The sequence below is a fragment of the Acyrthosiphon pisum genome, chromosome A3, assembly GCF_005508785.2.
Source record: "Acyrthosiphon pisum isolate AL4f chromosome A3, pea_aphid_22Mar2018_4r6ur, whole genome shotgun sequence".
NCBI classification, from domain to species: domain Eukaryota; kingdom Metazoa; phylum Arthropoda; class Insecta; order Hemiptera; family Aphididae; genus Acyrthosiphon; species Acyrthosiphon pisum.
In genome coordinates, this window is record NC_042496.1 from 41,188,515 (window position 1) to 41,211,501 (window position 22,987).

At 29.3% G+C, this 22,987-nt stretch overlaps 3 protein-coding genes across 3 annotated transcripts in view; 2 read left to right on the forward strand and 1 right to left on the reverse strand.

Moving 5' to 3' along the window:
- LOC100575177 (TNF receptor-associated factor 3) overlaps positions 1–3,332 on the reverse strand; it is a gene marked incomplete at its 3' end in the record, with an annotated part of 138,801 nt that extends 135,469 nt beyond the window's left edge. Inside the window, exons 1-3 of the mRNA XM_029491496.1 lie at positions 3,202–3,332; positions 919–1,048; positions 34–220 (exon numbers count right to left, since the gene is read on the reverse strand). Coding sequence (XP_029347356.1) covers positions 34–220; positions 919–1,048; positions 3,202–3,280 — 396 coding nt within the window. The remainder of the gene's footprint in view (positions 1–33; positions 221–918; positions 1,049–3,201) is intronic.
- Positions 3,333–3,524: 192 nt separating this feature from the next.
- On the forward strand, positions 3,525–22,987 carry LOC100159530 (UV-stimulated scaffold protein A). The gene is made up of 12 exons (XM_001945900.5): positions 3,525–4,148; positions 14,804–14,914; positions 15,072–15,294; positions 15,516–15,636; positions 15,778–16,035; positions 16,130–16,264; positions 16,831–17,018; positions 17,113–17,264; positions 20,941–21,139; positions 21,203–21,340; positions 21,421–21,554; positions 22,719–22,987. Exons 1-12 carry the CDS (start codon positions 4,033–4,035, stop codon positions 22,819–22,821), a joined length of 1,878 nt encoding a protein of 625 aa, XP_001945935.2. The 5' UTR covers positions 3,525–4,032; the 3' UTR covers positions 22,822–22,987.
- LOC103310972 (arrestin red cell) lies at positions 4,148–6,829 on the forward strand. The gene has a single exon (XM_008190475.3). The coding sequence runs from the start codon at positions 4,518–4,520 to the stop codon at positions 5,796–5,798; it is 1,281 nt and encodes a 426-aa protein (XP_008188697.1). The 5' UTR covers positions 4,148–4,517; the 3' UTR covers positions 5,799–6,829.

Consider the following 22,987-nt stretch of genomic DNA (forward strand, 5'->3'; position numbering starts at 1 on the left):
ATAATAATGTAAACTTTTATAGAACTAACTTACGTGGTTTTTATTAAATCCACATGATGAATAATGCTGATCAGCTTCTAACAATGGTATTATTACATCACAACCGATATTTAAACAAGCAACTTTTTGCTCATCTATTTCTCGTTTTGTGTAGTTATCGGGAAATAAACCTTCTATAGTCAGGGGTAATAAATCAATGGGGCAAATTTGACTTTTACGCCTAAAACAAACATAATTTTAATATCATATAGGTAATGTATACAGTTAATAATTCATGTTACCTATGCATTCATAAAAATATTCTTTGTAACGTAACAAAAATTGTAAGTGCATATTTTAATTAAGTGATGAATATATGCAATAATTATGCCACTGAAAGACAACAACAACACCACCACCACCACCACCACTATCACAACCTCTCCAGTGTCTGTAATCACCGTACCAATTGGATAGTCATATTAGGAAATAATAGTAATCTGTATTCGGCATACTGGTCAATGTTTCCACTACCAAAAGATTACCTGATTTAAATAATTAATATACCCAGTCATAACAAAACCAAATTTTGTTCACTCTCTTTTGTTCCAATAGTTGACTAGAGAGTGGAGTTAGAAGTTATTTTTTTGCTTTGCTCAGTGCAAGGAATACTTTTTATACATTTTTATCAAATTGTTAATCATTATGACTTATGTCATCATTGTTTATACTTGCCAGCGATCCAGTAAAAAGCAATTAGCTATGAACAACCGTCTAACTGTCCTTATTAATATAGTATGGCAGTACTCAGTAACACAAAATGTTACAGAAATTTTTGAAATTAATATAATACAATATTTAAATACATTATGATCCTTAATATAAGAGCTAAATAAATAAAACATAATAAAATGTTAAATATAATTTGTCTTAACTTACTTAAGCCATGTACTTATACACTCAGAACAAAATCGATGTCCACATCTTGTCAGCATTGGATCCTTTAAACAGTTAAGGCAAATAGAACATTCAAAACGAGGATCTATTAATGACAGCATTTTTTTTTTATCTGTAAAAATTACAATGTCAATAAGTACCTATCATAAAATATTTACAAAAATATATATTATATTGTTAAAAACATTAAACACACATAAAATTCTTCAACGTAAAGATAGATATAAAAAATAAAAATATCGAAAGTATTTTTCAATAAAATATAGGTATTGAATAACACAACATATTATGCACCAACTTACAACCAGAAGAAAAATATATACAATTCCCAAAATCTGTGTACTAAGTATAAAAATAAATTTTAGATTTTGATTCTTTGATACATATTTAATAGTTAATATATTATATTCTAATTGTGCTAAAACAAATTGAGGAATAATTTTATTTTTTTTATGAGTGCACAACACTTACCAAAAATCAATTATTGGATATTTGTGATTTACTAATATTGGATTTATCCCAAAAAGAGATTAAAAAGACAGTGGTGTCATGTCATGCTCACATACTCATATGAGTATATAATTCATTAGCTGTTATGAAAAATTATGTAAAAAAAAAAAAAATAAAATGTAATTGCAAGCGCATGAGTTAGCTATAATATTAACTATCTATTGACGAAGTACTTCCACTGGGAGGTCTTTTCACTCTGTTTCCTGTGTGTACTAAGAAAAATTATTAATTAAGCTTTTTTTTCAACTTTTCGTAACAGATCGCCTAATAAAATAATTATGTTGTAAAAAAAAAAAAAATTATATTGGATTTATCAAACATTTTTTGAATACTATGTAATAACTTTGATATTGTAATACATATTTTTCAGTGTACAACAACAATTAAGTACGAGATTAGGTTAAAATCCTAAATATTTTGAGAATTTTAATTGAAAATTGGTTATTTAGGTAATAAATTCAAATGTTGGTAAATGTAACAATAATAATGAAATTGCAAGATTTAAAAAATCTAAGTTTTAAATGGTAAAATATATGCGACATTAATATGAATTACATACAATTAATAACCAAAATAACCAAATACCTATAGGTTATAGGCAAATAAGTGTCTTTTGACAATAGTGACCTGTTGATATTATATCAATTCATAATTCAAAACGTAATTTTATTGGCACTTAAGTGTAAACTCGCACGGTAGTATTAAAAAATTAAAACATAATTTGCATAACAAATGACATGTTAAATGAGTACGAGTATGAGTACGACTGTCAATAATTATTATCTAAAAAAACTAGTATTGTATTGTACTTGGAAAGTAGATAATGTAGATACATACCTATATCAACAAAAACTAAACGTACTACGTGGTGAACTTCAACTACAGTACAACATTAGACTCAGGTTCAGAGGACACTGGACACCGCGGTTATTTATTATAATAATAATAAGAATAATAATAAGTAATAAACTAATAACAACTATCACAACGAGTAATATTTACATTATAAAGTAGATAATAATTAATAAACAATTGAATAATGACAACAACATAATAATATTCTTGGTGAAAACAAGAAAAGCGTCACCGCAAGATTTTGAGACGTAATCATTATTTACCGAGGTAGAACGATTTTAGAAGTATACCTATTACTAGAATAATATTAATAATATTAAGTACGTAATAATTCTTAAAAAAAAAAATAATAGTTTTATCAATTTCGTAGTATCGTAAATCGTTGAGTCGACGCGATACTATTTAATCAATTCCGTGTGTAACCTATATAGATATCGATTTTAGGAGGAATCATGTGCGACAACGTAAAAACTTAAAAGTCCCTTAAAATGATCTTTACGATTATAATACGAAAATTATAAAAAATAATACATATTTATTTCATATTTAATTCTGCGGGATTTGATTTTTTTTAAACTAAAGCGCTCACATTTAAATATCTCAATAGATTCTTATAACCCCACTTCCCTGTGTTTTAAATATTTTTGTTCTTTATAACATTCACTTATACCTATTGTCCTATTGTACAGTAAACAGTAAAATACAATACATACAGAAAATTTCAAATATAAATACAGAATTTCTATTACTATAATTATTAATTATTTATTTTATATTAATCATAGCACATATCTAAGTTAAAATCTGTGACGATAGGTTGAATTGTATTTTCCAAAAATATCGCATATCGTATAATATATAATTATATTATAAATAGTATAAGGTCGTGAGTCGGAATACCTATGTGATGTACGAGCGTGCGATGTGTTCTGCTTTGATAATCCGTTGGCGGGAGGAAACGAATGAACTGAACGGGCATTGAATAGTGCAACGTAAATATAGAAAAAATTGATTGATGATATTACGATAATAATGAAATTATATCATAAAAACTAAAAATGTATTATTATTTATTATAATATATTATAATATTTCTATTGCACGCTCGCGTATTCTCGTGCGCGCGCGCACACACACAAACGCAAGCGCCAATCGCACAGCCGTAGTGCTCGCGTATCATATTATTATTATTATTATTATTCGAGCGCGGAATGGAAAACCATCGCACTGCACAGACACAGACTGAGTATTATAGTTGATAGTAATAATATATATATTATTATTATATCATCTCGCCCTATATTGTGCTATAATATTGTCCTAATGAGTAATATTTAATAACAGATAAGTAAACAACTCATTGTTTCGTAACACCGACCGCACACCGCAATACGACTGGACGGCGCGAGACGAGACTAATTGTTATTATTACGAATCGATTTCCAGTGTAAACGTCGCGTAGGTGTTGCCGTCGTCGCGAACACTCGTCGTCACCGATGACGCGTTCGTTCATCGTCGCTGCACAACCGCTGTCGCACGTCTTCAGCGTCAGTCGTCGCGACAACCAGTGACCGCCGAACCACACCATCGACCGCTGCTGTCTACGTGCCTACCTAGTCGTAGTCACCTCAGCTCCCGTCGCCCGGACAGGCCGTCGTCGACGCCAACCATACACGTTGGACAGTCGTGCAAAGGCAACACACCGAGTAGGAAACCCGGCGCCGACCTAGCATGACGCTGGACTACGGTACGGCCAGCCGAGCAGCGCAACTCGTCGAACGTTTGACCAGCACCGGCGAAAACGACGTCGACCGCAAGTTGTTCGACGAAATCGAAAATATTTGCAAGTAAGTGTCAAAATCTTAAGTCGAAAACGCTCAAAAACATAACTCGTATAACCGTTGTACAATAATAATATTGTCTACCACTATTATTACTACCGACCACTACCACTAGCACCACCACCATCCATAACTACATAATATTACTCTTGTAACTCCAACGAACAATCTTCGGTAAAATGCTGGGAACCAACCTTTAACGTTTTTTCGTAGTGTATTACTCTATACAAACGTACACGACACTATGCCGCACCGTCAATCCAATCCTGAGCGTCACCCTGTTTAGCAGCTATTGTAAATAGTCATAATCGTTTGATAACTGATATTATATCATTGTATTAATATATATTACCTGATATACCCATAAAAACAATTATGCTCGCAACTACGGATAAGAACAACGGCGAATCAGACTCGGTGGCCCGAGGCAATCTTAGACAGCCGACCAGGGTGTTTAAGAAGAGCTCGCCGAACGGTAAAATCACTGTTTACTTGGGAAAAAGGGATTTTGTTGACCACATCACCAACGTTGACCCTATTGACGGCGTAGTGTTGGTCGATCCCGATTATGTCAAAGGAAGAAAGGTATTTGGCCATGTTTTAGCTGCCTTCCGATATGGTCGCGAAGACTTGGATGTGCTGGGCTTGACTTTTCGAAAAGATCTCTATATAGCCTCCGAACAAATATATCCTGTTGGCAATATACGTACTCCAACTAGGCTACAAGAACGTTTGATCAAGAAACTTGGCCCAAATGCTATACCATTTTATTTTGAATTGCCACCTCATTGCCCAGCATCTGTTACGCTGCAACCAGCTGCGGGCGATACAGGAAAACCGTGTGGAGTAGACTATGAGTTCAAAGCGTTTGTTGGCGATACAGCCGAAGACAAACCTCACAAGAGAAATTCAATAAGGCTGGCTATTAGGAAAATTATGTATGCACCCAAAAAAGAGGAAGTGCAACCATCTGTTGAAGTGTATAAAGAATTTGTTATGAGCCCGAACAAGTTATACTTAGAAGCATCCTTGGACAAAGAGCTTTACTACCACGGGGAAAGTATATCAGTCAATGTCCACATAGCCAACAATTCTAACCGAACTGTAAAAAAAGTAAAAGTTTTTGTAAGACAATTTGCCGATATATGTCTGTTTTCAACTGCCCAATATAAATGTACTGTTGCTGAACTAGAGAGTGAAGACGGTTGTCCTGTTGGTCCTGGTTTCACTTTGTCCAAAGTATATACAGTAAAGCCAACTCTACATAATAATAAAGATAAACGTGGATTAGCTTTGGATGGGCAGTTGAAGCATGAAGATACAAATCTTGCGTCTTCGACAATAGTGAGCAATCCTTCACAAAAAGAAAACCTAGGAATTATTGTTCAATATAAAGTGAAGGTAAAACTGTGTCTGGGTACTCTAGCTGGTGAATTGACAGCTGAACTTCCATTTATTTTGATGCACCCCAAGCCTGAAGAGGAAGTGCTTCCAATATCCAATAATGTTGCAATCTCTGGTACAGCAGTTGATGACAACGGTGTACGCGTAGATAATTTGATTGAATTAGATGAAGATAGCCCTGCACCACCTCACGATGAAGATATCATTTTTGAAGATTTTGCTCGTTTAAGACTAAAAGCTGGTAATGATTAATTGAAATAAACATGTAAATCTGGATGAATTTATGAATTATTTCATTATTCAGTCTAGAGTATAGGTAAATAATACATACATCTACTGGATGTGTTTCTGTCAAATAGAATCACAGTGAGTCTATTTAAATTGTACAGACTTCAATGGAAATCATGAAAATTCCTAAAACTGATAGAAATCAAATTCTATGATAATTGTTAAAGGATACAATGCAATTATAAGAAACTTTTAATTTTTTGTCGGAACTTAATGCGCAATACTGTTAACATTGATCTAATTATTTAGAGCCCAAGGATAGGGCAAAGATTTATCATTTAATTCAATTTTTAAATTTGTTATTATCAAGTATTCAATACATCCTCTATTAGACTTTTAATATTATTTTTGTAGCCTAATTATGTAATTATTACCAAATTATATAAAAATTCACTACTAATTTAATATTATATATCTGTAATTTTTATTAAAACCAAATAAAAATAGTTAGATAATAATTACTATTTAGGCATTTAATTTATTTATAAAGTGAAATTTAGGAAATTGGTTATTTATAGTGATCTAAAATCTATTGAGTAGGTAGGTACCATATAAAAAAAACTGATGACACTATTAGGTTTAAAATAAAATTGTTTTTAAAAACATTAATTGGACGTTTGTACAATATTATTTTATTTTTACTATTAATACTTTTTTATGATTAAAATATATTTGTGCGCATTCAAAGTTTATTTAATATGTTTACACAAGTAGTTTTAACATTCCTCCAATTGTTAAACATCGAATCAATCATATTTTAATTTATTTTCTAGTGTATTTTTAAAAATTTTATATCTTTTTTTCTTTGAAAGATCTATACTATAAATATAAATTATCATTCAAAATGCTAAAATGTTAATTACAATTATCCAAGCCTAAAAATTTAGTAAGTTCCTACCTAAAATATATTTTATAGGTAGTATAATATTATATTATATAACCAATACCTATTAATACTCAAATGCAGCGCACCAGCATTTTTTTTTGTGCCAAAATGATTTATTTTTGTGAATTATATTTATTTGTTTAGTTATAATGGCCAGTACATATTTGTAATCGATATAAAAACTATTTATTCCACAGCATTAGGCTACCTGCATGTAGTATTCTTTAGGTTACCAAACATCTAAGCAATTTATATTTTTTCAATTATGTTTTGACAATCGAAGAATTAGGTATAAGATTTTAAATATGTTAAGTTGAACCATTGTTAAATAATTTATGCAATTAAATGATGTGTAATAATTAATAGTCAAATTTTCTGTGTGTATTGTGATTTATATATTGGAAGTAATCTTAAGATAAACTTAGTTAGTTGAACATAACCAGTAATATTCTATGATCTTGACTTTTATTGACAGGGTTTTTTTTATTTTATTTTTATTATTTTTTTTTTACTTGTCGCTACTAATGATTGGTTTTGTCAACATTTTGGCACTGTTTATTATAAATTATAATCAAATGCAATGTCTAATTTATGTATGGATCTTAAACTGACAGTGAGTATGGCATTGTTGCTAATTGTTATTATTTTGTTTGTGTAAATGTGTGTTTGTCCAATAGTTTTATTTATTGAAAAATGATTATGGTTATACTATATAATATATGTATGTTAAATATCAATTTATAAAGCACAAATATTACAATTTTACATTTATTTAAATTACATCAGTATTTATATATTATATACTATTCTGTTCTCTATTAAACTTCAATAAACTAATCTTAACCGCAAATATATTTTAAAAATATGGTTTTCATACAATTTTATTTAAAAATAAGTATTAAAATAAGATGCATGATTACCTAACCTTTTTGTTAATTTAATTTTTCATGTTGGTTGTAAATAAAATTAAAATTCACTTTTATAGGTTTATAATATTTTTGTTTTGTTTTGTAACAGTCTAGTCCTTTAAAAATTAAAAACGATTAATATTAATAACCTTATATAGAATAATGTATGCCTTTTATGCGGTATTAAGTCCAAATCTTAACTTTAAAATTATTGTATCAAAATAATATTATGTAGATAGATGTATTATACCTAATGCCCTAGTTTGTAACATTTTTATGAGCATGATTAAATTGTTTTTCTAGTGAAAAAATCTGGAGAATCAGAATATAATTTAAAACATACTAAATCATATGTAAATTATTAAAGTTAAATTGAATTTGTTTAGTTTAGAAAACAAGTTATTCAATAATTACCTAGCTAATTTTACACAATATACCTACATTAAATATTTTGTCAAGCTTTTAAATAAATACCATACTAATTAATTGACTTTTCAAATTAATTTCAGTATTAGATGTGGCTCTGGTTGAAATTTACTTGCAAAACAGGGTGAAGCAAGAAAAGATTATTTTTTTTTTTTTTTGACGGTGGGGTCTTAACTAATACTCAACTAATATTGTATTTAATTATAATAACCATCTTACATCAAGTAATTTTTATTTATATTTTCTCAAATATTTTTTTTTGTCATGTTTGTACGCACAATAATTGAATCTGATTTAAAATTAAGGTATTGAGGTATACCTAGCCTATATGATAACTATAATAAATAATAATTCTCAGATATTTGCTCTTATGCATATGTTTAAAAATAATTCAAATACATATCAAATGAAAAATATTAAAAGCAATATCTGTTGACATTATTTTGAAGGTGTGGGGGAGAGGGGAGTCCCTTGGGGTTACTACCTTAAATAAAATATGTAAATCCTAATTTTTACGTTTACTTTTTACATTTAAAAATAAATGTTTTAATGTATGGAATGATTTGTATGTGACTGTAACGTTTCATTTGTATGAAACGTATTAACTTTTGGAGTAGAATGTAAAATAATATTGTAAAAAGCATAATTAATAATAATAATAACCAATGATTATTAGGTTACCTATTACTTTTGGTTGACATAACTAAACTATTAACTTATATTAATTTATTATATAAACAGTTATACATATTTAGTATTTACCATCTTTAATTATATTGTAAAACATATTTATTTGTTTACTTAAGTGATGTTTTTAGCTTTAAAGCGTGGCTTTTTTAGAACAATTAGGTACCTACAGCTTATAATAATATTACCTTATACAATTTCCATTTATAATTCAAATTTTTGTGATCAATACTATACTGTGGTTAATAAAAATATAAATCTATAAAAAAAAACTCTTTGATGATATATTTTTTTATCTTTCCTATAATGTAAATAGTTAATAAAATTGTATGATATATTTTAATATTACGTACCTATTTATTCAATATTTTATAGGTACTGATGAATGTATACTTACTATATATCATAATTTATAAATCATAATACCTATAATAAACAGTGTGTAAAAGTAAAACAATTGATACACAATAATCATTATTGATACAGCTTTAGAAACAATTAATTAATGTAAAATAAAGATATTATGGTGTCGATTTTAATATTCGTAACTGTGTTGGTGTAACTTTAGTACAATTGAAAAACAACAATTAACGCGTTTGAATAATTATTTTAAGCAGAGCTCGATCATTGAAATTGAATATCATGTTGACTGAAAATGTTTGGATTTTTGGTCTCTATTGCATATTTTAAGTATCATCTGTGTGCAATCGTCAATTAATATTCGATCGATTGATGTACAAAATTCATTACGACCTGTCACAGTACTATTGTCGTACTAACTCATGAATGATATTGAGACAATTAATTATTGCTTACACGCACCGTTCAGCAGAATCCACAGTCGTAAATGTTAACTCGCAAAAATGTACGCAAGTTAAATAAAAAAAAAAAAAAATATGAATTTAATATAAATTAATATACATTTTTTGTAGTAGTTTTCAAGGTATAAGTGAGTAGTGACAAAATGTAATTCATACAATTTAATTGTCCATAGTTCATTTTTACAACGTATTAATCCAAAAAAAAAAATTGTAAGCGTATAAATATGGACGTCTATACGTATTTCACATCACGTAGGATTCATTTTGACAAAATGTGTTTAATACTATTTTCTGCCCGACAATGGGTATATTATGATTGTTGTCTGATAGAGGATAAAATAACAACGAATTCTTTCAACGACACGAATCTTAATCGATGCGCGTGTGATGTAAACGCGTTCCTTCATCGAAAACGGAAATCATATGCGATGATTATTTTATTTTTCTAATCGTACAAATTCACCTTTATCTATACATAACATTAATCATCATGACTTATGATTAATGAGTATTATGACGTATAGGCGCGAAATACGATATCGTATTTAACGTAGGTGGGTATTGCATAATACTGCGACATATATGCGAAATGTATACGCACTGAAATAGGTTATTTTAATTTATTATTTTAACACATTAAGAATAAATTAAGATATTATATTACTGTGCAATCGTGTGTGATTTTCTATACGATGCTGCGATGTACTGAATACTTATGGTTATGCATAATACATATTATTATTATTATTATTTTACTGATGTGGCGGAGCACTGACGTCGTATGATAGTCACTATATTATTATAGTCTATAGAATGTACAGTGCATATTTGACTTTGTGTTATTATTATTATTATACTCTGTAGTCGGTACGTTTTAATTAAGTCCGGAACGCAATAATAGGCAGGAAGTACCTACTAACACAATTATTAACTGTTGCCAAAAACTGTGCGTCTGTATATTAATCGAGTTTCAGATATCCTTTGATAAACAACAGTTGTTTCGGTGTACATTTAAATTACTAAAATGTGTTGTCCATCGATTTAATTAGGTACTATATTGGCTATTACTTAAATTATCCGGATAGCAGTAGAGCACCCCCTCTTCAGAAATTAATATTTGTATGCACATAATGTAAAATATTTTATATTTAATTAATTTGTTTCATTGTTATATAATTATTATCACCCAAATAGCTAGGGTACAATTTCTTATTTTATTTATTTATACAATTTAGGTATCACCTTGTACCAAAATGTTTTCCGTCACGTAGTAGATGTACTTATAGGTAATATAATTATTTTCGATCTGAATAAACAAAAAAATCTCAACTTAATATTTATTGTGTTTTTAATATCGTGATTCAGGGCCAAAAAACGATAGTTTTCGTTGACACTATTAGGTACTAAAGTAATTCGAACAGACGGGTTTGTCGGGGCGGGGCGTTAGGTTAGGTTAAATTATCGAACTCCGACGACAGACTATAAAATATTAAACTCGTCTGGGAAGTATAATACTAATAATATGTACATGAAACAAAATTCCCCGCCCAACAGGGTAGGGAAGTGCACCTTCGTGTGACACGAACAAATATTGAAACCGATAATAAGTAATAACTAATAACATAAGTTAGATAATAAGGTATAGGTGTAGATTGTAGACTGTCAACTTTATTGGTTCCTGGATATTATATACAGCAAAATTTATCTGGGATGCTACAATCTAATTATGTAATTTGTATAGCTGCGGAAAAATGGCCCATTAGCATCCTATCGTAAGTAAGGAAGTAAGTATATAATACATATAGCGATAATAACAATAATCGACGGAATGTATCGGATTTGTAGCGTACGGCAAAAAATGGGGCATTGCCACACAAATGTGCAAAATACGTATATGACGAAAGAGATTTTGAAATACTGGATACATATCCCATTACGGCATCACCGCATACAAATTAAGACTTGTATTTTTCACATGTCAAAAACAAAATCATAACCGAATTTGAAACTGAAACTCAGAATTTGAACACTATGAAAGTCTTTGAAACTGTTGGACACTTTTATATGCCCGAGAAATAATCTTTTAGTGGTACATATATAAGATATAACTGCAAAACTCTTTCGATACCAGGTATTAGTGCAAACCACCCGGTTTTATTGTAGCCCAGTAATTTTTGGTAGGTACTTGGTTGATCAGTTCCAGCCATCTCCCAAAATTTATTTTTGTTAATTTTTCGTCTACTTTCTGAAAACGTGTGCAGAATATTAGACTATATATTTTTATAAATCTGTGTGATATACTATTTTTGTGTGAAATATTGGGTTATGCATTTTGTGCGGTATTCTGTCATGCTTGTGCGGTAAATGGTAATAGAAAGCGTAGAAAATAAATTTCACCTTTTCAAAAATATTTTTTAACATAATTTCATGACAAAAAAGCATTTTTGAAAAATAAATGATATTTCTTACGAATTTTATCGTTGTCATCTTTTTTTAAGTTTCTTACTTTTTTGAACGACTATTACATGCATTTTTAATTTTATATTTCGAAACGGATTAGTTTTCTGAGAATTGAAGTATATAAATATTTTCTGTCTTAGATGAGTGGAGTTGTAATACGATATTACACGATGCTACTCGTACTTTGCAGGGCTAGTGTAATAGTATGACACACAACTTCCGTTATCTAAATAAACTTTAATACTTAAACTAATCGTTCAAAATAAGATTTTTTCAAAACCTAACAGTAATATAACAAAATTGTTTAAATAATTAAGGTATATTAATAATATGATTAATTAAAATAGGCTAAAATTACAAAATTACAAAATTACTTCAAATTAATTATTTGTTAGCCTAAAATGACTTTAAAATCTAAATCGTCATATGTATTTATAAAAGTAGTTATAAACTAACATAACATTTGTAATACGTATTTTAGAATTTAAAATTAACAACTGACGATAAAGAAATGTTTTTTTTTATCCAAAGATTGATTTATATCTTTAAGGTAGTTTGAACCAAAGAATAAAACATATGAAGACACATAACCCATTTTAAGAATAAATTTATACTTAAGTTATTAATTTAAAGAAGCAAACATAAACAAATAAATACATACAATTAGAATAAATTAAAATATTACTTACTTTGACTTAAAAACTAAAATCAGTAATTAATAAATAATAATTACCGATATTTATCATATTCACTCTTACTTATATCTTTTAGTGATACCATTTTCTATTCAAACGAGAACCACTTTTTCCCGGTCAATTGTCAACCGGATGACTTATTTGACAATATTGATGTATCTAAATAGAATTTTGACTGAGTAGTTCAGTGGGCCATGTGTCTACCAAATGTCAAAATGCAACGGTCACGAGTAGTAAATGTTTTTTTATTATAATTTTATTTTTTTACGCCTTATATAATCGAGAGGATATAATACCTAGGATATATTACCTATATTTACATCGTGTCCGTCGCTCATTTCCTTATTACATTATTCAACATGTCGCGCATACTTATATATAAAATTCCTACCTATGTAACCAGTTTTATTATAAATTACTTATAAGTAGGTACGTGTATTTTACTTGAGTCATAAATTCATGGTCGAATGAGGACTATAAACTGTATAGTAGCTATTATTATAGCTGTTAATTACTAATTGCTAATTATAGGTATATAATGTAGCCTATAGGTATGTATAACTACGACATCACTGGTTCAAAAAAATATGACGTATTTGTATTATAATGTATCAACTGTATAGATTTAAAATTACTCAAGTGTATAATTTGGTATAATAAGCAGGACATTGTCATTTGATGATAGGTACTCAAATTATTAGTGTCTCTCAAGCCTGTTGTTGAGCTTTTTACCCTATTAAATAAGTACGAATTCGTTTCTATAGCTATTTATAGGATGTTATAAGTTTTTATTTTTTCTTAATAATAATTATTATGTATACCTTGAATTTATCATCGTTTATATATAGTACTATAGTAGGTAGATAGATAGGTATCTAAACATAATATTGGTTTATTAAAAAAAAAAATATAGTATAGGTATATACATAAATAAATCTAACGATTGATACGTTATAACTTTTATGGTATTTAATGTATAGGTATAGTATAATATCATATATTATACTATACCTACATATAATTTTTTAATTATTAAAAATAAAAGTTGACGTATAACCATGCTAGTCTATGAAAATAAATGGTACTTTAATATTATATACGTCCGCAAAATAATTATAACCCCACCATTTTTTTTTCATGTTTAATGATAAACATATTGAGTTAAGGATAATACTATTTATATAAAGTATAATCACGTTAAGCTGCATTGTATAATTTATAAAGTATAAGCCAATTATGTGCATAATTGCAGGAACGATAGTTATATACCTACTTATAGGTATATTCGATTGTTAGAGGGCTTACAACAATTTTAAGTTTGAGTTTAAGTTTTACTCATTACACAGTAAATCATGCATATAATTTTGTAGACAGGACTCTGGTGCAGTATAGATATATAATAGATGTGGCCGTGGTGATCATCAAATGGAGACGTATAGATGGACCTTAATTTTATGGATTCTTAGTTGCCTGGGACCTGAATGATGCGGAGAAGTCGTTCTGATTGCAAACCGATCCATTTGAGACTATATCAAGCAAAAGTGCAGAATTTTGGTGTCCGTTATAAATTTCATAATTGTATTATTTATTTCTAAATAGTATAATATACTGGTTTTTTTTACATAATTTCTATAAAAAATTCATAAGATTTCATAAAAACTAAACCTATATCTAATGTATTTTTTTATTTATTACTATATAATAATATAATACTATGCAATACAATATAATAATTTATTTACGGAAATAATATTCCAATTACATTTTTTCATGTATGTTATATAATACAAAATATAATAAAATATAGTTCAGTAATAATGCAATGTTTATAATGTTTAGTGTATGCATAAATTGTTTAAACTAAAAACGAAAATAATAGAGGGGGGGGGGTTATAGTAGGTACCAAATAGATGAATTCATCAGATTAAACTATTAAAGTATAATAAAGTTTTAATTTGAATAATGATTTTATACTGCGATAGCCGATAGGTAAATATTAAATAATATGTTGTTTGTATTTTAATTTACTATACAAATATAGGAATTTGTTTATTTAATTCTTTATTTACATATGGGAATTTTTTAGAAAATCCTCAATCTACATCGACAGAGTTCATGCATTACTATTTCATCAACTCAAAGAAAAACATTCTCAGATTCGTTTGAGTGCGCTCCGAATTTGTGATCGTCTTTTTAAGTATGTATTTTATGTTTTTTTAACGTAGTAGTACACCTATCATATCAATTTTTATCATTTTTGTGTAATATATTGTTGGTTATTTGTACTATAGAGTCAATATAGATTATTAGAAGGATGATAATAAAAAAATTATAAACCGTGCAATTTGTTTTAGGAAATTCGAACATTTTAGAAAATTAATAATCGTCGATATTTCGATTCTTCTAAAACTCACAGTTAACACCGACGCAGGACGAACATTGCCCCCGCCTAAACAATTCGCTACGGATTTGGAACTTTACTCTATTAGATGCATCAAGGAATGGAATGATGAGTTTGGGAAGGACTTTAAAGACGAATTTAATTTTGTGTTTAAGTATTTGAACAAATACAAAAAAGTAGGTTATTATGATATCGTATTATTATATTTGCTATACATGTGTAATGTATATTGTATACACCATTACACCCTAGATATTCTTCGAACCCTCCACTATACACAAGGATACAATACATTAGATAGTCTATAGACTATAGAGTATAGTATATATAGTATATGCTATACTATATTATGTTCTTTAACTATATAATGTGCATTGTGTGGGGTATAACATTTCAGATTGATTTCGAATCGATGACCGTGCGGTCCATTACCAGTGCGAGACTACTGGAGGACAGGGAACAGCGACAACGGCGTTTGAATGATGAGAAATTGAAAAAAATTGAAACTGAAATAAATGGTATACACACTATATATTTGTTTTTTCTTTGACTGAAAATTAACCTTAAATAAACCCCTTGGCCATTAAGGATATAGTATATATACATACATAAATATATATATGCGTTTGAAATCTTTGAATAAATTCACTTTTGCTCAGATCTCGAACCGGAAATAACGATCGCGGCTAGAACCCTGGAGAGTTGTCTGGAATTGCTAATTCCCACTCCGGAAGAGTTTTTTATACCTGAAGCGGAGGAAGACGTTGTCCTTCCGTTAAAGCCATCGGAACTGTCGTCGACGGATTCCGGACGAAAAATTGTCACAGAGGTCGAGTCGGGCGACGAAAACGAAAGATACAGAGAAACTGGCATAATTGACCCTGCCGCGCACACCGTGGCAGTCACACTGAGACCGGGTGATTTTTAAATTTATTGAATTGAAAATTTTCAACTGATGTATATTATACTGGAAGCGTGTATTTAATTGCATTCGTGTTTCGTCTGTTTTAGATTTCCGAAAAAGGGTGAAGAAATCCGAAGATAACTTGGCTATAATTGAAAGCGCAAACGAACAAGTAAAGCTGATATCCGACAAGTACTTACCAAAAATCAAAATATGGTTGCAAGACATAGCTAAAATTTCGAGTAATATATATTTTATATATATTAGAGTTATTATACGCGGTGTGGGGAGGGGACTGGGTCATTTACACATTAATTAGAATTAGCTGAACTTATGAGTACGTGCATACTAGTACTTAATTATAATCCACAAAAGCGAGCGCACACCTCTATATAGGTACTTGTTGTCTGCTGATAGAATAATCTATTTATTTATTTTTAAAATTATATTTATCTTAATCATACTGGTCATCATTGAGAAGATTTGTATGGAGGTCCAGGGTAAGTAATATAACTAGAAATACAATAAAATAACCAAATACAGAGAAGATCAATACACGAATAATAATTTAAAAATATATACAAAATAATTTAAAAAAATAACAAATTACAATAATAAATAATTTATCGTGAATAATATTAAGTATAGAAATAATCATTGTGAGTACAAAAATGTATTATAAAAAATCAGTTATAAGCTCATACAAAGACAACATCATGAGCTATCAACTATTAAGATTATAATGTACGTCGTTGTACATTTTTGATCTAGTTTTAATATATTGTGATTCTCTCCTATAAATAAATAGATGGAGAACTCTTGAAACGAACGATCGAACTCAAGCGGCGTTTAACCGACCTGACGAGCCGAGAAAACAAAATCACGTACTACGAAGACGATGATGATTGTTCTAGCGACTCCGACATGGAAGAAGTACTCCCTCAATCGTCCGCCGACGATCTGTTGGCTCAATGTTTAGCTAAACCCGATAACAATGTACTTAAACCAGTATAGTCTCTTTGGTAGATTCTTTGATACGATATAAAAAAAAAATTATATATATATATACATCTATGTACGTTATTTTTAGACTCAAAACGATTGCAGTGACCGCGCGGACTCCACAAAAGTTTCGGAGAGAGATGACAATCGCAACAGTGCCGTAGCCGTGCCGAAGTTGCCGTTCGACATCGATCTATATCACTGGGAAGACGAACAACTTTCAGCTCCTCGTATTTTACCGTAAATATTATCCCGAATTTTTTTTTTTTCATTTAGACGGTAAACTTTATTAAAAAAACATTTGGTCCGTCTCGGTGGTCAAAACAATTTTAAACTAGTAATATACTGAAAAAAAGTACAGTATTAATGTATTATGTACACAGTCTTCGGAATGAAAAAAGATTGTGTTTATTTTATGATGCAAATAAAATCGGTATGTATCGTTTGTAGGATGTAAGGAAACACTGCCAAGGGAATACTTCGAGATTCTAAGAATATAACCATAAAGTACGACAAACAATAGAGTATATGCCAGGGGTGGTCAGCGAGAAGAGACTCGCGAGCCACCAAATATATTAATAAAAATTGAAGAGCTAAGTTGAAAAAAAAAAAAAAGGTTATATTATTATATATTATATGACCTTTTTTTTTTTACGTCTTGGCTCTTACGTTAATGTTACGTTAAGATGCGAACCGCAAAAGTCTATGACGCGAGCCGTGGTTTGGCCACCCCTGGTATATGCGATTCTACTCTAGAGTAGGGCTGTAATAAAAAAATGGAATAACAAGAAAAATCGACAAAGAGAATGAATTTTATTGTCCAGAAAAAAGATAGAAAATATGTAGTCTGAAGTTTTGTGATTCATCTCGGAAATGGGATTGAACAGAATTTAACTATGTTTTCTTCCTCGATCACATAATATTATTTTATATTACCTATTATTATATAACAGAACGGCGCTTTTGTAATTTTTTCCTGAAATATGCTTCTTGGGACTAACTGTTTCGCCTTTCAGAATCAACATTCAACAACATTTAATTATTTTTGACATAATATAGATATAGGAATTATAATTCTGAACTTCTGTTTTTTTTTTATTTAATGCTTTAATAATTCAATAATAGGTAGGTAAGGCATTAAACATATTAACTACAATATGTAGGGTTCATAATATATTGTGAAATTGTATGAAATTAAATGAAAAATCTCTTCATAAATCAGATCTTAATGTAGGAATGAATCTGTAGTTTGTTCAACAACAATAGGGGAAGTGAATTAAAAATAACTCCAATTTAAAAATTCTAACTACTGAGTAGCCGTCTCTTAGTCTTTTGAGAATCGATAACTACAGTGTTATAAATGCATGTTTATATTTTATTTTGTTAAAGTTAATAGCAAATGTCCGTGTCCCGTGGTCAGGTACTATGATAGGAGTATGAGTATCGTATCATTAATCATTTACGAGTTGTCGATTAACGCAACGCTCCTGAGTGGCTTCGATGATGGTGTTAGAAATTGTCTTTTAATAAATAACAAGCCTATAACCTATATAACCATAGTACGTGCCCGAGTTACGCGAAACGAACGCGTGCATTTAGAATAAGGTATAAATCGATAAAGTACAAAAAAAGTACATTTAAATACTTTTTAGTTTTTATACTATTTATTCTTTCAAACGAGGTCTGGGTTTTTTTTTAAACGAAAAATTGACGTGCAACACTATAATAGTTATTATTACCTACCCACTGAATTACTGTCGAATTTCGTTTTTTCCTAAATAAAATCGCGTAGGTACGTGACGGGCAGTGCGGGCGCCAGTTTGAAATCCGTACGAATTAAAAAAAACAATCCAACCAATTGTTTGATCTAATATACTTAACAATCCACGTGCCAGAAGTCAGAACTAGCCAATTTTAACATCTCATACCGTGTGTTGGAAAACATTTATACTTAATTGTATGAAATATCGCGTTAACATCATTCACTGATGTGCAGCATACGAGTTATTTATAAACCAATAAACTATAATATATTGAATGTATTTGTATATTTATGATTATATGTTCAATATAATATGCTTATGGTTAAATGTGTTTAAAATGTATGGGTGTGTTTTGGATTTTTGCATCGTTAAAAACACACACGTGCGCACTTGTGTCGTTTTAGCAGCAAGGCCATCGATTCTTAACACTGTGTATTTTTATCGTCCATAGTTTTTCTTCGAACCGTTTATATGGTTATATTATTTATTTTACACTACATAAAATACTCCTCAATACTAGTGCACATTTATTGTACACGTTCTCCGTGTACTATGACTTCTAATCAATCTAGGGTCTGGGTTACATTCATTTTTTCCTAATTGTGGCATAAATTACGATTTCCAATACAATAATTAATTGAATATCAATATTTAAGTACATGCATTTCTAATAGGCCGCACCCTATACTACGTTTTTATTATATTATGTTTATATACTAACTGTATAAAATACGGCGCCATTATTAGGTTTGTCTTGGTTTTAGTGTGACCGAGTTCCGAGAAAATCGGCGTCGACGATATACCTAGCTTTGGGAACTAATATGATGGACCTGTAGTAGATTTGAAGTAGCTGTTGGCATGCTTACAAACATTGTTCTAACTACTCTCCAAACTTTACTGAAATTCAAGAACAATCTGAAATTTTCATGAAAATGGGTCGAGTAGTTTTCGAGTATATAAGCTACAACTCAACAAAAAAACATTTAGTTTTATGTATATAGATTATATTGTATAAGTATTTTCTATTTCTGTAACTAATAGCAATCTTATATATAAACCAAAAAAAAAATAATGGATTTTCCTGGTACAAAACAAAATTACTGCGTGAGCCACCCATATAGATTGAACAACAAAGCTTTAAACTCTCCCAGAGTCTCAAAGAATATTATTGCACAATTTGGTGCCGTATATTTGTATATGTAGGTAGTCCTGCTTTAGATGAGCGAGCAAGCCCGGATTAAGCGCCCATGGCCCCCGGGTCTCGATAGTTAGTATTTATTTAGGGGCCTCAGATATGTCTATTACTTTGTTTATTATAGGCTATAACACTGTATAAATCACCTAAAAAAACATTGATGATTATTTAGCGAGGAAAAAATCTTGTAAATTATAATTTATAAATGAAATGATACATTATTCATTATTTATTTCTATGTACCTAATACCTATATATATTTATTATAACAGGTACCTACCTAATATTAAATAATATATTATACATTATTATTTTTTTCTTTTCGTACAGGGGCCTCATTTAAAACTTTGGCCCCTGGGCCTCAAAATGTTCTTATTCGGGCTTGTTAGTGAGTACTAAAAAACACAATCATTTTTATGTATAAAAAGAAGAAGATAAAATAATATAATATAAAAACAGTTAACGAAACAAACCAGTAGGTATCGAATAGTTAGAGTTTGGATAGATAATTTGTATACATTAATTAACATTTTATTAATGATCATATACTTTTACAAAACAACACGTCCTTCTATGCACAATTGGAATAAAGGGAATAATTCACTTTAAAAGTAAGTGGGTTACATCATCAAACATTTAAATATTATTATAGAATAACTTGCATATATAGCAACTATAGTAAAAATATTTGACCATAGTTACTCCTATACGAAATCGTTCTATTATTTTGCATGGTAAACTTAAAATCAACCTAACTGCTATCTAAGGATATGGAGCTGCCCCGACGATTCGTAGAAATATAGAAATTACGACTAACTAATAAATTATATTATATTTGAAACAAATTCATCCATTACAATTTTCGTAGGTTTAGAACATTTTACATAAATTATTACTATAAATCCTCAAGTTTCAATTATGATTGTTTATGAAAATTGATATTTCACACATTTTTCAGTACAAATCAAGATGGTCATAGTTTTTGGACTTCGAATTCCGTAATGGACACTGACTGTGACGGTATTGTACTGCCAGGAGGATCTGAAAATTTACGCACACGAGTTATCGAATTTACTGGAAAATTCGAAAGAGTAGAAAGACAGTGTAGAGCCCCATTGCCAAGCGGTAGATTATGCCCAAGAGAAGACCGTTTTAAGGTAAATTAAATACAATCATTAAAACTCATAAGTTTAAGTTATTATATTTTATTATTTTTGTAGTGTCCGTTTCATGGACGAATTGTACTAAGAGATGAGCTTGGTCGAGTTGTCGATCCGGAAAACAAAATAGTTTTGGAAAAAGAGAAAAAACAGAATGTACCTGATTGGCAAGATCCACAGCTGCTTAAAGATATACAGGTAGACTGTGTTTTGTAATTTTGATGTGCAATTAATTTTTGTATAGATATTTTAATGTAGACAATTATTTATCTGTGTAGCGTCAAACAGGGGTTGATCTTACAATGCCGAAAAAAGGAAGCAGAAAGAACCGTAAACAAAGTTCAAATCTGACAAATTTAAAAAAAGAACAAGACACTCCACGTGCCCGGCTGGAAAAAAAAGTGTTCAAAAAGTAATTTTGAATTTTATTGTGAATTTATAATCAGTTATCAAATATAAAAGTCAACATTGGTTAGAAATTGGCATAAAGTGGTGAAGTGTTCAATTTACGATAGTAGTATAATATAATATATAGTATATCTAATGTTACGGCTAAAGTCTGAAATTAGATAATAATATGCATATTACCTGGATAATGTGCACATTAGCCAATTTCAGACTTTAGCATTGAATAAAAACTTTAGGAATTATTTTACAAAGTAACTTTAACCTTCTTGTTATAGCTAATCTAAAATATTATTAATATATTCATAATATATATTTATTTCAATAAAATTAATTAATATAAGTCGGTAATCTGTTTGACTTCGCGTTTTTAATTTCTTATATTATTTCGGAATATATTTTTTTTTGTTATAATTAAATTTAATTCTGGTTTTTTCCCACAGTTAATTTATTAAAACACACATAAAAATTGTCTTTTGAACACATCATATTGCAGAGTGCAGAAGTCCACGTTTTACTCCGAACACTTCAATTTCATCTGACGTTAAATTCGTAAAGGTTAGGTTATAGCTCTTAATATAAAATAAGTAAAATTTAATATTGAGAAATAAACATCAAACGATAACGATAAATGATTGCCAAATAAGCGGGTCTGGTGAGAAATAGTGTTATAGTATATTGTTATTGTCATTTATTATTATTATTATTATTATTAGTATATTATAGTATAACTTATAAAATGCCATCTTATCTTTGAACGTTTTCCACATCATAAAAACAGCACCATAAGTTATTTCATATCTTACATTGAGTGTCATTGAAAATATAATATAATACCAGGTTTGTCTATTTTTTCTAACCATTTACTTCATTCATTCATCAATGGCTAATGTACAAAATAACCGGTTAATGTACGAAATCTATGATTTTACATTTTGAGTGTTTACTTTAACCAAGTAGTATGTATAATTTGCATTTAAGCCGCGTTTTGAACTTTAGCAGTAACATATACAAATGATTCAGTACATTTAGATTTTTAATAAAGTAATACAAAGAATTATTGTTATTGAATTGGCAATAAAATATTTTGGAAAATGTACTGCTTATATGGCAGTATTTTTTAAACAATAAATTATATAACTGTTTAATTATATAACAATTATACTTGTAGATCATCTGTGAAGAAAGTTGCTAAAATTTTGGATGGTATGGATCAGAGGAAATTTCGAGACAAATTTGGAGATCAATTCAACTATGTCCATGATACAGCGTAATGTTTTTTATTCCTTCCTGTGTTTTTTTTTCTTACCATTAAGTATTATAACTTATAAGATGTTATAGTTGAAAAATTAGTGTAATTGAGTTATGTGATAAATGTTTACCTATTGTCTCTGAACTATTTTGTGTATTTTTGTAATAATAGATATAAGAAAAGTATAA

Coding starts and splice junctions, on each gene's coding strand:
- LOC100159530 (XM_001945900.5), top strand. CDS start 4,033: ATGACGCTGGACTACGGTACGGCCAGCCGAGCAGCGCAACTCGTCGAA. Junction 17,019..17,112: donor TAGCTAAACCCGATAACAAT/GTACTTAAACCA, acceptor CGTTATTTTTAG/ACTCAAAACGATTGCAGTGA. Junction 17,265..20,940: donor TCAGCTCCTCGTATTTTACC/GTAAATATTATC, acceptor CACATTTTTCAG/TACAAATCAAGATGGTCATA.
- LOC103310972 (XM_008190475.3), top strand. CDS start 4,518: ATGCTCGCAACTACGGATAAGAACAACGGCGAATCAGACTCGGTGGCC.